This window comes from Fukomys damarensis, unplaced genomic scaffold, assembly GCF_012274545.1.
Source record: "Fukomys damarensis isolate Sample0158 unplaced genomic scaffold, DMR_v1.0_HiC HiC_scaffold_2, whole genome shotgun sequence".
Taxonomy (NCBI): domain Eukaryota; kingdom Metazoa; phylum Chordata; class Mammalia; order Rodentia; family Bathyergidae; genus Fukomys; species Fukomys damarensis.
Genome location: NW_022900914.1, coordinates 61369443 through 61386535, shown reverse-complemented (window position 1 = coordinate 61386535; position 17093 = coordinate 61369443). Strand labels below are relative to the sequence as shown.

At 38.3% G+C, this 17093-nt stretch overlaps 1 protein-coding gene across 2 annotated transcripts in view; it reads left to right on the top strand.

Annotated features, from left to right (window-relative positions):
* The window catches only part of Eif2ak3 (eukaryotic translation initiation factor 2 alpha kinase 3), a 56308-nt gene that overhangs the window by 3478 nt on the left and 35737 nt on the right, over positions 1-17093 (top strand). For both annotated transcript variants that reach the window (XM_033765302.1, XM_019207677.2), the window contains one exon: positions 16848-17042. In XM_033765302.1, the coding sequence (XP_033621193.1) occupies positions 16863-17042 (180 nt within the window). In that variant the 5' untranslated portion in view covers positions 16848-16862. The remainder of the gene's footprint in view (positions 1-16847; positions 17043-17093) is intronic.

Here is a 17093-nt window from a genome sequence, read left to right as displayed (position 1 = left end):
GTAAATGAGTCAGTGAATACAGCACCTACTAGTTTGGTACTCAATTCATGTGAAAACACCACCAACCTTCTTGTAGCATCAGTGCAAATAAAAACAGTGAAGCAGCTAGTAACGTCTCATTATGGAAACTGCTTGACCTTCTACCATCCTCAAAGAGCCCACAGGCCACACTTGGAAAATTGCTAATCTAGTCTATGATAAAGGTGATACTTGTGAGATTAGGAACATATTAGTGGGAAGAAGGGACTGTGTAGTGAGCCTGAATCATCTATTACTCAACAAGGTATGTACTGTACATCATCCAGACGTTATGTTCAGAAGGTGGGCAGAATATCACAAAAGGAAGATCAAAAACCACTGTGTCAGATGTGCTGAACTGGATGCATAGAGTATTATAATCTTTCTAAGTGTATCTCGCGCCAGCTTTCATGAACATTGCCAACATTTATAATCCAGTGATACCTTGCTTCACGAACTTAATTCTTTTCCATGATTCTGGCTGCACATTGAATTGGACAAGAACCAAATCAAATTTCCCCATAAGGGCAACATTAAACCTAACCATTGAATTTGATTCAGTTCTCGGGGAGAGGGAACTTGAATTTGAGTGCTTTGGTTCATGGTTCCACCATTAACTTGCTAGGTGAACTGACTAATCCTGTAGTGCTCTAATGTTCTTCTCTGTAAAATTAGCGGGTTGGATTAAATCTAATTGTTCTGACTTCAGGAATCAGATACAATCAAGTACTTGAAACACCCAAGTTATCTAGAGAAAATTTTGAACTTCTTCTTTTACTACATTTAAAGACTTTAAAAACACACTCACAAAAATCAAACTCATTATAGATTATTACTAGGTACATATCTCATTGCCTCCTGGCTTGCTGTGATGTTGTGCTTAACCTTTTCTGATCTGGAAGTATATTATGTTTCTTCACTGGTGTTTTGATTATGTCAGTGAAGGTTCCTGCTGGAAAAGGGAGACTGGCAGTTCCGGTAAGACCAAGTGTTTTGCATTATGTTTAGAATGAGTTGTGCGCTGACAGAAAGTTGGGGTACCTTGGGATTCATTTCTCATTTGCTGCTCTTTCCTATTGTCAAGGTATCTGCACACTTCCTCAAAAGAATACTGATTTCTGTCAAGCCAAAGCCATTGGTGTGTGTGCGTGTATGTGTGCCCGCTTGTGTGTGTCAAACTGAATGATGCACCTGAGGTTCATGGCGTGAGCTTTAACAAATCTGACCCAGGTACTGAGAGTGAAATTTTAGACAGTTAATAGTAGCTAAGATTTTTACTTTAAATTTTCAGACAGGCCTCCTGAGGTAAAACCTGATTTGCTTTCTTCTGATAATTTACGTACAGACTCAACGTTGAAAAAGCACTAAGAAGCTTTGTCTGTGGCTTCTTGCTGATTGTTTTAAAGTTTTGTTTCATAACTTATTAGCATAATTATTTTTTTTGAGAAAGGGTCTTGCTATGTAGCCAAGGCTGGCCTTGAACTTGAAGCAATACTCCTGTTGCAGCCTCCTAAGTGCTAGGATTATAGGAGTGCACCACCATTCCTGGCAGTAATTTTTTTCATGGGGATCTTCTTCAGGCAGCCTTTGGATCACACTCCAAGTCTAAGTAGAGAAAGTATCCTTCAACTATCTCCTTCTCCATATCTGGGACACATAAATACAAATAGTTTTCTTGTCTTTATTTAGAATGCCTTCATAAAGAATATTATAATTTATGTATACATTACCTTGTATTGTATAATATTAATTTGTATATATAATGTAACTAATTTGTGGTTAGATGAACACCTTAACCTTTTCATTATTTAGAGATACCATATACTTGTTTTCTGTTTTGTTTCCTGTTAAAATGCCTTTTTTTCCTCCTAAAAAAAATAGCTTTCTGGGTGTGGTATTAGACTTGGGGAGGCTGAGGCAGGAAGAGTGCCTCAAGTTCAAGGCTAGCCTGGTCTACGTAGCGAGTTCAAGGCCGGCTTGAACTTTGTGGTGGAACCCTGTCTCAAGCAACAAAATAAAACAGCAAACTCTGCTCTAAGTTATACTTAGAATATGGGGTTTTGTTTTATTTCGGGTATGCTCCTCCTCAGGGACTATGCCCTGCTGTTTCAGACAGGTGCAGAAGTAAACAGCTGTGATGCTGGTACTCTCGGTTCCCCTTTCTACCTGTAGCAGCTTGGATTCATCCCAATCAGTACAGGGCTGGGAAAGGGGCATTGCTTTGCAATGAGTGCACCTTTCCTGATTGCTGCTTTGTCCACAGAGTCCAGACTTGAGTACTTCTTTATGATAGAAGTAGCTGCAGTCTCTTAAACAGTCACTCACACTGGAAATCATCCAAATTGTCTACATTGTTTTCCTTTGTACATTAAGTTGTGCATATTGAGTCTGTCTGTGTCATTTAAGATAGTGGTTTGTTTTGTAGAGTGATTGTCAGTTATGTGGCCAGCCAATATTGAAATAATTGCTTAGTTTAATTGCTTTTCTTTTAATTATGGAAATGAAACAGGGTTTAATTTTATTAATCCCTTAGCATGGCTGAAAGCCAAGCAGTGGTGTGAACCAAACTAATTTATTTTGGCATGTATGCTGCCAAATGAGAAACTGACTTGCCCCCATTTTTTAGGAAATAGATCTTTTCCTTCCTGCCTGCCTCCCTCTCTTCTTTCTTTGCCTACTTCACAAATGTCTGTTAGTTTAGGTGAAGGCAGAGATCATTTTTTTTTTCATCATGAATGTGCTTATAAAATCAGTCTAATAGTTTTCCTTCAAGTATTTATAAGTTGCCTAAATTAAGGAAAGGGTGTTAAACGTTTATTATCTACTTGGTACTTTTTGTTCCTGGATTAAGTCATTCAGTCTTTGAAGATAATAAACACCAAGTCATTTTAGGGAATTTTCTTTCTTAAAATGTCACTTGTGGCGAGTTCTGACTAATAACCAGTTCTGCTGAGAGATCTTATCTCCTCTCCTCTGACATCATCTAACTATTCTTAACTGCACTGCCTGAGTCTTTGAGTTATAGTTCAACAGTAAGGGACTCCTGACTGTTAGCAGTAGTGTGAATAAAAACAGCATGGCCACTGCACAGCAATAGTAGAGCATCTTTTTTGGTTAAAGTTACCAATATTTCTGGCATGTAATAGTGTAGTTGTGTATTTTATGTCCTATACATAGTATATCATTTTTGAAAAGTTAAAATATATAAAAGTAAACTTGTTAACATCTTTCTAGTGTTTGAAATCTTATGATTCTTTAGAACTTCTGTGTTCTAATCAAAGAATTTAGGACTGTTTTGTTGTTGTTGTTGTTTTTGTTTTGTTTTGTTTTTGTACAGAAGATTGAACCCAGGGCCTCATGCGTACTAGGCAAGCACTCTGGTGCTGAGCCACATTTCTAGGCTTTTAAAAAATTTTTATTTTGAGACAAGTTCTCGCCAGGTAGCTCAGGCTGGCCACAAACATGTAATCCTCCCTCAGCCTCCTAAGTAACCAGAATTCTAGACATGTGTCACCATGTCCAGTAAGAAATGTCACATGAACCAAAAATTGGTATCAGTTTGATGTATTTAATTCTACATTGAATTGATCTTTATTTGGTTTCGAGGCTTTGTTTTTAAATGATGTGGTAAATCTATCACTAAGATAGAAACTGCTGGGATTTAGCTCAGTGGTTCTGGCACCTGTGTGCAAGCACAAGGACCCATGTTCAATCCCCGGTACCAAAGAGAGAGAGAGACAGAGAGAGAGAGACTGAGCTGACACAATTGAGCTTTCAGTCTACTTTCCCCTTGAAGTTATCTTTGGAGCACATCTTTGAATTCTAAAAGCTTTTATTATTTTTGAAATTTTATATTAGTGAAACAATTCTTTTCTATGTTTCCATAAACAGTATAACATAAGATTTATGAATTATAGTGGTCAGATGTTTCTGCATTGAGTTTTTAAACTTTTAAAAAATGTAAGTCTGTGCATAATGTGTTTCAGCACACACATACATACATATTACATTAGAAGTTTAAAAGAAGTGGTCCTGGGTCGTCATATCTGTAAAAACTATTGTTCATTTAGCACCTGTTTGTAAAGTGATATCAAATCTATTCTTATCTATTCATTAATAGATCTTTATGAAATAAATACCTCTGTTTCTCAGATAAGAATATTAGGGCTCCATAAAGATCAGAGGTTTATCTGATGTAGTAAAGCCAAGACTTAACCTTAGGTCATCATACTTCTTCCCGCCATTTCATAGTTTTTAAAAGGGCTCAATACTTAGCAGTGTATTTTCATTTTTCTAGTGTAATACTTCATGTGCCTTGTTAAAGTTGTCTTCTCAAAGACATGTGTACAGAATACTTACCATGATGCTCAGCACATTATGAGGATTCAACTGGTAAACCCTAGTGTGCTAGTCACAGGCACCCCAAGTTAACATACGCCAAACCTAATTCATCACTGTATTGGTGGGCCATACAGCCCTCTGTGCTGGGTATAACAGTGCTCAGGACTGGAGTGGTCCCTGCTCTCAGGAAACATACTGTTTTAGTATAATGTGTTGCAGAAGGGAGAACTCAAGAAACTTCTGTGGCACTGTGTGGTGCCGCTAGGGAGACAGATAGGAAATGATTATAGTATAAAAATATGACTGGGTGTGGTAACTGCCCAAGGCCAAGGGGGAAGCACTAAGTGCGGCAGCGTAACCGGTACCTATTCTGATGGTCAGAAAAGACTCCTTAGGAGATTGGTGGATATGGAGCTGCCTAGGAACACGAAGGGAACAGCGTGGGGAAAAGGTGCTGTTAGGGAGGAAAAAGCAAGCAAGGGGCGAGAATTTTCACAGCATGCTCAGGGAACTGAGAGGAATTGAGGTTGGCAACAAGGAGCAGCAGCAGATGAACCCATTGAGGGGGTCAGTCCAAGGGACGCAGGATCTGGTGAGCCATGTTAGGGGTTAGATTTTATCCTGTGAGTCACAGGATACCTTGGAAGGAGTTGAAGTGGAAGAGGTCACTGAATGGGCTGGACCAAGTGCAGAAATGGGGCAAGACTTCTAGTTGGCTGGAGTAGGTAAGAGCCTGCATAGGAGTAAGTCAGGTGTGGGTGACAGTTGACTGGTAGTGAGGGTGGAGAAGGGTTCAAGAGGAGTTTACAGAGGAAGATCTTGAGCTGGGTTTGGTGGCCCACGCCTGTAATCCCAGCACTCAGGAGGCTGAGGCGGGTGGATGGTTGTGAGTTCGAGACCAGCCTGGGCTACATAGTGAGTTCCAGGTCAGTCTCAACTACATAGTGAGACCATGTCTCAAAAAAACCAATCAATCAATCTATAAATAAAATCTAACATTTTAAAATTGAGTAATGAATCAGAGTGGGGGAAAAGTGTTCCAGGGATAAATTTGCTTTAGTGAAATTTTATGAATTTTTCTGCTTTTCTTCAGGCTTCTTTAAGTACTACTTTTTATTAGTACGTTTTAGATATGCACAATGATAACATCATAGGGAATTTGTACCTGTTTGTGGCATGATCATGCCTCTACTACTACTTGATGTGAATATGAATTTTTAAAAATATAAATACACAAAGATAACCTTATAATAACGCAAAGGCTTGATGAGATGACTTCTTGATTCATTAGAGGCTCAGTGAAAGTCTCACACTGGAAGAGATAGTCACCAGTTATTTCCATTTGATTGTCGAGAAGTTGGGGGACCTGGGAAAGAAGTAGGTAAAGTCAGGAAGCCTGTTAGATGAAAACATCCATCAGTAGTTTGGGGACCAAAAAGGCTTAAACCTTTTAAAATAGTTGTTGAGAATGATTGTGAGAATCAAGTGAAATAATGTGAGAAATTTTGTGAAACTGTAAAGTGTTCATTTTGATCCAGGGTTCCATTGTAAGTGAGTGGAGGAGTCAGAGATTAAGGGGGTGGGCCTGGGTTAGGTACAGTCAGCTCCCCAGAGAGAAGCTTTGCTGTCCTGAGGGTGCCTGTCCTGTCAGTTACCTATTTGCAAAACAGCCAGCCCGACTAGGAAAGGGATGTTCAAGGTGAAAAGGGCTTCCAGATAACAAAAAGTCAGCAGTTTAGCACTTTAAGTGGAGTATTGTTTATTAGTGAATTTGGTCTTTGTATTAGTTCCTTGGGATCATGTAAGTGTCAGTTACTGTAATGTCCTAGAGATGTTCTTTGGGTGGGAGCGGATGTGCACCCTTGCAGTACTTGTTGAAGGATAATTGATGTTTTTCCTGTCCTCCTCCTTTGCAGTCTGTGTTCATTCTTCCTCTTGGCGAGTCTGCATCTTGCCACACTCTTCCTTCCCCTTTGTTCTTTTCAACTTTTACTGCTTCTTAGCTTGTACATAGCACTTGGCTTCTGTAACTATCAGAGCTGTGTGTTCCCTTTTCCTCTTTCTTGGTTATGGAAGGAACACAGGAAATTTTGGAAGCCATTTTCAGTTTTCAGTCTTATTGCACATGAGTTTCTTCTAGATACAATTTTGGGGATTTGAGAGTGGTTAATGTAAGTTACTAATTGACAAAATGTGTATACAAATCTGACTTCCCAAGCAGAATGAGAAAAGTTCTTCATAGAAACATTCCAGCTAATAGATACAATTATGTAGAATTAAAAATCACTATTTAGGTAATCACTATTTTACTTCCTTGTATAGTGAATTTATAGTGTTTTAGTCAATACTAAAACAGTGGAAAGTTGATGGGACACTATCTGTCTGTTTATTTATTTGTTGGTTTTTGGAAACAGGATCTTGCTATATAATTCAGGCTGGCCTTGAACTCACTATGTAGCCCAGGATGGTCTTGAATTAATTTGTAGCCATCCTCCTGCCTCAGTCTCCTGAGTGCTGGGATTCCAGGCGTGCACCACCACATCTGGCTTGGAACACTTTAAATGGAGAGATCAGGCTGACTTCCATGAACCCACTGATTGATAGTGACTTTAGAAGTGGGACAGCCAAGCACTGTGTGCCTCAGGATACAATATATCACAGGGGTTACCAAACTTCCTATAAGGGACCTGATAGTAAATATCTTAGGCTTTGAGGGCTATAGGGTTTCTGTTGCAACTAATCAACTCTGCAGTTTTAGCTTGAAAGTAGTCCTAGATAATATGCAAATGAATGTTTCAATACAACTTTACTTACCAAACAGTAAACAGCCGTGGATTTTGCAGCAGACCCCTAATGTAATAGGAAATATACAGCACTAGCTATAAGATATTCTTGTAAAAAATAAAAAGAAATTGAACTCACATAAAATCAAAGTTCCTGGTCTGATCACACTTTGCAGAAAATACAGGAGGTAAAGGAACAAGTTAAATGACAGCTACATCCTGAGTGGGGCATTCTACAGGATAGTCTTGTTTCTTAAGTAAATTAGTGCATGAAAAATAGGGTGAAAGGGGCCTTACTGGGAGATCGAGTATAAGATGTAGACTTAGGATTTGTTATAAAGTTGATCTTTGAGATAATCAGAAATTTGAATATTAAAAGCCTTTAGTATATGAATGTATTAGGTAAGTAGCAGTAGAGGTAGATGAAATAATTTGCAAAGTGTTGATAATTATTGAAGCTAAATAGTAGAAACGGGGGTTACTGTATTGGTCGCTTTACATTTTCTGTGTCTGGCATTTTTCATAGTAATTACATTACTAAACTGCTTGGTGACTGCACAAATAAAAACTCCAGGTCTTTGGTATTAAATTAGCTAGCCAATGTGACAAATCTTTTATTTTAAAATTATGTACAGGGAAAAACAAATAGAGGAAATATATACAAAATAACAAGAACTTAATGCTTTTTTAAATGACTGAAGGGAAAAGCAGGTCCCATAATTAATTTGAGATGCAGAGCAGCGAATCAGAACAAATAGCTGCTTCCATGGACGAATCAGTGGAATGTGAAAATGCATCACCGCAACCTACATTTTTTTCTGCCAAGAGATGTGCAGCTGACTGTCGGGGTGACTCATTCCTTTGCTTAGGGGTGAGGTAATGCTGTTGAGAGGGGTGATGTCATCTCTACCTGAACTGCATGCATATATATTGCTCTCCAGGAAAAACACCATCTGCTTTCACATATGCAGCCTGAAAGACTTTTCAAAGATTGGTACAAAGGTCAGCAGCTGTATGTATGACTCATAAGCAGCCAATTAGAGAAGAGCTGCAGTTTAAAAGTGAACTTTCAGACTCATCCAGAAATATGACACGATGATTCAATATTAAATCACAGTTCCTTATTGTTTTGCACTTGTTCCATTAATGCTGTTGAAGATTAAATTTTTAAAACAGGACAATTTTCTCAATACAGTCAATCATATCGAACCTTCTTGGTTTAAAAAAAAAATTTTTTTTTTTAATGATACCGAGGATTGAATCTATAGGTTGAACTACTGGGCTCTGTCCCCCTTCCCTTTTTATTTTTTATTTTGAGACAAGGCCTCACTAAGCTGCCCAGACAGAAACTGAACTTATGATCCTCTTGCCTCGGCCTTCCGTAGTGTAAGATACAGGCGTGCACCTCCATGCCCAGCCTAAACTGTATTATTTAAATTTAATGGTTGTTTGTTTATTACTTTTGGAGGTGCACAGATCATTCTCAAAGCAAAAATGAATTTTAGTCCACATAATTTGACAGTTGCTCTTCACACATGGGAGCTACTATGTTTCCTGAGGAGTTGTATCTGCTTTAGGAGAAAAGCGATTTTTAATGGAAACTGGTCAAAACCAATGCTGCTTGCTACAGAGCCACTAACTTTCTTTAATCATTGGTTAGCCTTTTCTTTAGTAATGTACACTTGTTTTCTCTGCCTGTACTGGACCTAATATTACTGTTGAGGTGATCAAACAATTGAAGTATCTATTTTTTTTAGCTTTATTATGATTTAAAGCTACTGTTATAGTAAATATGGAAGGTAGAGACCTGTAAAACTGGATTTTTAAAAAAGTGATGTGTAACTCAAAATGGGAGATCATGTTGGCTAAGTACTACAAATATGCACTGTGACTCATGTTTTTTTAAAATCTTTATTAAATTTATTGGTACATATTAGGTATACAATACAGTTATATTCATCATTGGGATCTTGTACTGTACATGACTTATCAGGTTCTTGTTTTTACCCATTCCTCAGACCCTCCACCCTTCCTATCTCCCTACAACCACACCAGCATTTGTTATTGGTTGATTTCTTGATAGCAGCCATTCTTTCTGGGGTGAGGTGGAATCTCAGTGTTGTTTTCATCTGCATCTCTCAAATGACCAGTGATGTTGAACATTTTTTCATATGATTATTTGCTGCTTTTACTTCTTTGTCTGAGAAATATCTGTTCATTTCAGTTGCCCATTTTTGAATTGGGTCTTTATATTTAGGGAGTCTGATTTCTTTGAGATCTTTATATATTCTAGATAGTAGACCTTTGTCTGAGGAACAACTGGTAAAAATTTTCCCCCACATAGTGGGTTATGTTTTAGCTCTGCTTGTGATTTCTCTGCAGTGCAGAAACTTTTTAAAAAGATGAAATCCCAATTGTTGATTCTTTGTAAGAACCAGCAACAACAGGAAAATAACATGACAATGAGAAGTCAATACATATCAGTTATAACCATCAGTGTCAATAGCCTTAACTCACCAGTCAAAAGAAATAGACTGGCAGAATGGATTAAGAAGCAAAATCCAACAATATGCTGTATACAAGAAACACCTACTTGAAAAAGATACTCAGACTGAAAGTAAAAGGATGGAAAACAGTTTTCCATGTGACAGGAGCTTGGAAAAAAAGCAGGGGGTAGCTATCTTATTTGCAGACAAAGTAAATTTCAAGTCAAAACTAATTAAGAGTCACAAAGAAGGCCACTACATCCTTGTAAAGGGAACAATCCAAGAGGAAGAGATGACAATCATAAATATATATGCACCAGAGCCAGGCATGGTGGCGCACGCCTGTAATCCCAGCTCTTGGGAGTCTGAGTCAGGAGGATTGCTGTGAGTTCAAGACAGCCTGGGCTACATAGTGAGTTCCAGGTCAGTCTCAACTACATAGTGAGACCCTGTCTCAAAAAACAAAATAAAACAAAAAATATATGTCTGCCCCCAACTATACAAAACAAATATTAAGGGACATGAAACACCAAATAAGCACTAATACAGTTGTAGTGGGGGGCCTCAGTATCCCAATGTCACATAGATCATCTAGACTAAAATCAACAATGAAATACTAGAACTGAACCAAGCTTTTGAGCAAAGGGACTTAATAGATATCTATAGACTGTTCCATCCCACAAAATCAATATACATTCTTTTCGGCTGCACATGAGTCATTCTCCAAAATAGACAACATACTAACTCATAGAACATGTTTAAGTAAATGTAAAGGAATTGAAGTTCCTTTGTGTATGGTCAGACCATAGTACAATTAAACTGGAGATAAATAGCATAAGAAACCATAAGAACTTCACAAACACATGGAAATTGAATAATACTCTCCTGAACAACCAATGGGTCACAGCAGAAATTAAAGAAGAAATTAGACAGTTTTTACAATTTAATGACAATGCCAGTACAACATATAGGAATCTATGGGATACAATGAAAGCAGTTTTACATGGGAAATTCGTAGCAGTGAATGCCCACACTAGGAAAACAGCGAGCTCAAATAACCTAATGGTGAATCTTAAGCTCCTAGAAAAACAAGAACAAGAGAAACCCAAAGCTCATATAAGGGACCTACATTTGTTTTAATGGCAACTTCAAATTGCATATTCTACAAAAGATGTTTTAATTTTTAAAAAATAATTTTATTATCTATAATCAAGAAAGCAAGGAATAAAATAGCAATGCTAAAACTCTAGGTAATATTAGATGTGATATACCACTGTCTATTTGAGAACTTATAAAAATCAAAAGTTTTTCCTTAAAGGGTAAGAAATACCATAGTGATACATACCTACAATCCCAGCACCCTGGAACGGTGAGACAGGAGAATCACAAGCTTGAGCCCAGCCTGGGCAACTCAGTCAGACATTGGATATAATTCAGTATGAAGGCCCTGGGTTCAATCTCAAGTACTGCCAAGAAAAGAAAGAGAAAGCTTTTAAGTGCACAGAATTATGATGACCCTCTCTGTAATGTCATTCAATTCTAGTTTCTGAAAGACTCCTAAATACTCTTCTTTGTATCCTTAAACATGAAAATAAATTCAAACTACAATAGGTTATAGTAATAAAAATGGTACCAAAAAACCAGAGGAACCTTATATACATGATTTACTTGCCTCAACCTGGTGGTTTGCTTTATATTTAACTGCGGTCACTGTGCTGTCCTCACTCACAGGCCCTCAGCCCTGCTACCGACTTGTTTTTGTGAGGCTTTGGATGATAAGTTAAATACACATCCTGACCTTTACTGCTAACACGTGTGTCTCCTAGTAGGGCTATTCTCTTACATAACCACAGAAAAGTTACCAGCTTCTTCACTTCACGTGACACACCACATCCTACACCTGAGCTCTGCCAGCTGACCTAATGATGTCCCTTGTCTCCACCCCGGCAGTGTCTGCTCCAGCATCAGGTGTTGCGTCTATTTGACGTGTTAGCCCCTTTTAACTTTGACGTTTTTGAAGAATACAGTGTCTCTGCCCTTTTATTTAAACACAGAGAACTCATCGTCTTGTGCTTGTTTGACACGTCTTTGTGATTAGATTCAGATGTGCTGCTGTCTTGGCGAGAAGACTACCCAGGTGGTTTTGATCACTAGCGGGGTATCACGTCTGTCGCTCATCGATCGATAGTGTTCATTTTGATCTGTCAAGATACCATCTGAGTTCTCCACTGTAGGATTACCGTTCTGTTTTTAATTTCTTATAACTGATAAGCAGTCGGTAGGGAGATAAAGACTATGCACAGATCCTGTTCTTCATCAAAATTTCCACCTAGAATTAGCACTAGTGCTGATTTTTTCTTTTTTTGACAGTACTGGGAATTGAACTCAGGACCCTAAGTTTGCCAGGCAGGTGCAGTGCCACTGAACTAAATCCCCGGCCGCTAGTATATTTTAGATATACATAATGATAACACTCATCATAGGGAGTTTGCACATACACATGATATATCTTGCCTCTTCTTTTTTTCTCCTTCCCCTCAAACATCCCTCCCCTCCCTATATACAAAAGCCTTGTTTCCATTTTTTCCTGTTTTTGCTTTCTTTCTTGTCTTCTCCTTTCTTTCCTCCTCTCCCTCCCCTTATTTCCCTTCCCAGTTGAGCATTTTCTTCCCATTTCCCAGTGTCTGTTGTACATTAGTTCCGACTTTGTTTTCTCACACCAGAGAAACAGTCCAATATTTAAACACATGTGTTCAATTTATTTCACTTAACAGTGTGGTCTCAAGGTACCTCCATTTACCTAGAAATGTCTTGAGCTCATCCTTCTTTGTGGCAGAGTAGTATTCCATTATATTTTTTAAAAACACATGTTCTTTATCCATTCATCAGTTAATGGGCATTTGGGCTGTTTCCAAGATTTAGCTATTACTAATTGTGCCACTATAAACATAGGTGTGCATATATGACTGTGATGTGATGCTTTTAATTCTTTCAGCAAGATACAAAGAAGGGGAATAGCTGGGTCAAATGGAACTACTAGTTTTAGTTTTTTGAGGAATTGCCACATTGATATTCACAGTGGTTGCACCAGTCTATACTCTTACCAACAGTGGGGTTTTCAGTGTAGAGGTCTTTTGCTTCCCACACAAGATTGATTCCTAGGATGACATTTCTTTCTCTTTTTTTGGTGGGGGGGGATACTATTGTGAAAGGTATTGTGTCCCTAATTTCTCTCTCCGTGAGTTTTTTTTTATTATTAATTAAATATATTTAATCTGTTTCTTTTAACTTTTTTTTTTTTCAGCTTTAATTGAGTTTATTGGTACATTTTAGGGATACAGTACAGTTACATTCATTGTTGGGATCTTGTACCTCTACATGACAAGTCTTGATTCTCCATAAGTTTTTCATGTACAGGAATGCTGTTGATTTTTGAGTGTTCACATTGTATCCAGCTATGCTACTGAATTTGGTTATTAAATCTAGAAGTCTTGGTGGAACTTTTGGGGTATTGTGTCATGTACAAATAATGATAATTTAACTTCCTTCCCTATCCTTATTCCTTTCTCTTATCTAATTGCTCTGGCTAGTATTTCCAGAACTATTTTACATCAGAGTGGTCACAGTGGACATCCCTTGTCTTGTTCCTGATTTTAGTGAAAACTTTCATGTTTTTTCCATTAGTATGATTTTGGCTGTTGGTATGTCATAGCTGGCTTTTATCAGATTGAGATAAACACCATCTATTCCAATTTTCTGTAGGATTTTTTTTTTTTATCATGAGTCAGATTTTTATCTACATCTGTTGAGAGGATCATACGGTTTTTTGTCCTTGGCTCTGTCAGTGTAGTGTATTACATTTATTGATTTGCACATGTCAAACCATCCCTGCATCCCTTGGATGAATCCTACTGGGTCATGGTGTATAACCTTGATTTGCTGCATTCTATTTGTCATCTTATTAAGGATTTTTGTGTCTATGTTCATTAGGGAGATTGGCCTGTAGTTCTCTTTTGGTTGAGTCCTTCTCTGGTTTTGGTATCATTGTAATGCTTGCTTCTAGATATGAATTTGAGAGTATTGTTGTCCTTTCAGTTTCATTAAAGAGTTTGAGAATTAGTGGCATTAGGTCTTCTCTAAATTTCTTGCAGAATTCAGCAGTGTATCTGTCAGAGTCTGGGCTTTTCTTTGTTGGTAGGTTTTTAATTACATCTTCAATTTCATTGGCTGATAATGGTTTACTTAGAATTTTTGTATCTTCTTGGTTCAGGTTTGGTAATTCATATGTAAATAGGAATCTGTCCATTTCTTCTGTGTTTTCCATCTTATTAGAATACAGGTTCTTGAAGTAGGTATTGATCTTCTGGATTTCTGCAGGATCTTTTGTGATTTCACCCTTTTCATTCCTAAATGCATGGATTCAAATCTTTCTTTTTTTTTTTTTAATAAGGTTGGCTAAGGGTTTGACAATTTTATTTACTCTTTCAAAGAACCAACACTGATTCATTGATTCGGTATATTGTTTTTTTAGTCTGCACTGATTTAATTTCTTTGATCTCTGTAATTTCCTCCTTCATATGAGCTTTGGGCTTGACTTGCTCTTTTTCTAAAAGTTTGAGGTTCAACATTAGGTTGTTTATTTGAGCTTGCTCTGTTTTCCTGGTATAGGTATTTGCTGCTGTATATTTGCCTTGTAAGACTGCTTTCATTGTGTTCCATAAGTTCCACCATTGTGATTGTCTGGTCCAGCCTTTACTGTGATGGTTGCAAAATGCTAATTTTTCCAGCTCCAGCTCTCTCTTCTTTTTTATTACTTTATCAATTTTTTATTGCTGTGGACTCAAGAATTCCTATTTTTAAAAATTAATACTTAATGACTCTGGTGCTTAAATTGTCTCAGATTTGGCCAGTGTTGTACCCCATCCTTTTTGAACTCATACTTACTTTTCTTTTCTTTCTTTCTTTTTTGGAATAATAAGATGCTTACCTTGTAACTATCGCTGCCCTGAAATCAACCTTGAATATATTGCTTTTAACAGCTGCTGCATAAACACAGATGTACAGACCTTACTGGACCTGATCAATATTCCTTAGGTGGACAGTGTTTGAAAACAGATATTGTCTCAGCTTTAATTACCACAAAAAGTAGAAGATTGCTGAATAGGAAAGTTTCCGTTAGTAAATTTGTGCTGTCAGACTTCTTAATTCAAAGCAGAAACATAGGCAGTGCCACAGTGCTCCAGAAGAAAATGACATTTACAGTGGCATAACTCTTAACCCAGGTGATGTGTTTAAGTACCCATGCCTGATGTCTGCCTATGTAGGGACAAGTGAAAGAGAGGGATAGAAGGGTGCTTTGAGGTCATATTTAGAGAACTTTGTATACCCTCGAAAGGATTTTGAGTCTTAGGATTTGGGGTCTTAGGTAAGAAGAGAGCCATTGAAGCTTTTGAATAGTATCATAACAAGCTCAACTCTGAGTGTGATTATTCTAGAAGATACTAAGCAGGGAGGGGTTTGTAGCTCAGTGGCACCACACCTGCCTGGCACACGCAACATCCTGAGTGTGATCCCTGGTACCGCAAAAAAAAAGAAGCAATCTAAGAAGATACTTAGAGCTTAGAAGCAATCTAAGAAGATACTTAGAGCTTAGATTGAGGAAAATTTCTACTTAAGAATTATACAGAGGCTGTTATAGTAGTTCAGGCTAGAGAGAGTACGAATGTGAACCAGGATATGAAAGAAAGAAGTGAATGAATTGGAGCAGTGGTTTTCAGCTTGTGTTCCTGAACTCCAGGGTTTGGGACACATGTAGGGGAAGGGGAGAGTGTATGAGTTGAGAACAAAGTCACAATTGTGAGTGCCTGTTTGGGAGTTTTCAAGGCAGTAGGCCTTTAAAGAAAGCATTCTGCTGCTTAAGTAACAACAAGAGTACGTAGGAAGATTTTATTTTGAAAAAAGTTAAGGTCATCATTTGGAGGTTGTTTTTATTATTTTTTAAATGCACCTCTTTCATATTCCATATTCCCAAAGTTTTGAGCCTGGATGATCAGAACAATGTTTGTGTCATTAAGTAGAGTGGGTCAAACATTTTTATTTTAAGTAACAAAGGCCAGTGTCGCAAAGACAGAAACTGAAACTCTGACTCCGGAAACAAGATGTTCTTGGTCAGAAATCTTGGAGTCATCTGGTCTCCTTAACTTTGATTCATACCATCAGGGGCAAAGCGTGCTGCTTTACCTTCTAGTTATATTCCAGCCCTCACTAGCTTCCTTGCTTCCACTGCTGTCAGCTCCTCTCTTGCCTTCTGCCCACTCCCTGCCCTCACCGTCACCTCTGCCTATTCGCTTTCCTTGTGGTTCACTAGTCATGAAGTGGGTCACACACTTCCCCCTAAAAGCTTTTGCAAAGCCTGCTCCCCAGTGACCTTTTTTTCACTCTCTACTGTTTAGGTCTTTGCCAGCAGGGTCTACCCTGAGCTGTTTTGCCTCCCCACCCAACCCCGTATGTGTTCCAGTCCCTCTTTGTCTTGTTCAGTTTTTTCCCTATGACACTTATCACCTGCCATACTCTATCTTGTTTATTATGTTGTCTCCTGACATCAGTGTTTAAGCTCCATGAGAAGAGTAGTTGTTCATTGTTCTGCCAACTCATCTCTCTTAGCCACCAGACTATGCCTGGACATAGGTGGCCCTCTATAAGCATTGTTTAGAGAAGGAAAGACACTGGAGAATACAAACCAGTCACTCAGCCTAGTTACCGGGCAGACATCTGACTCATGGCAGATTTGAGAGCATATAGAAGTGGGGATGGGGTTCACATGAGTCATCTCCAAACCTGTGTTCCTGGGTTGGGAGTCTATGACATTAATTGGCTTGAATAAAACAGCCCTCCCCCCAGTACTGCATGTGAACATATCAGTGGTTCTAAGGACTCCTGTAGTAACTGCTTCTTGACCTCCCTGGATCCCCAAACTATCTTTTGGTAACTCACCTGTCATTATGAGATCTTGTTAGTCCTTGGCAGAATTTAAGGAAAGCCAAACTAGTCTGTTGTGTGTAAGTCCTAGGAGCTTTGGGAGTTGTAAATTACTCTTGGTTGGTGGACTGTGCTACTTCATGTGGCACTCAGAGAGGCTGGAGTACATCAGGCTCAAGCCTCCAGTCTTATCTACTACCCTTAAAGTTATGACCCTTATAAAAGCTGCTGTCTCTTTTAGGTATTTGGGAATAAGATGATCATTCCTTCCCTGGATGGAGACCTCTTCCAGTGGGACCGAGACCGGGAGAGCATGGAAGCCGTTCCTTTCACCGTCGAATCCCTTCTTGAATCTTCTTATAAATTTGGAGACGATGTTGTTTTGGTTGGAGGAAAATCTCTCACTACATATGGACTCAGTGCATTCAATGGAAAGGTGAGTGAAAGTGTACTTCAGGGAAAATTCAAGTGACTTGGGATAGAAGAA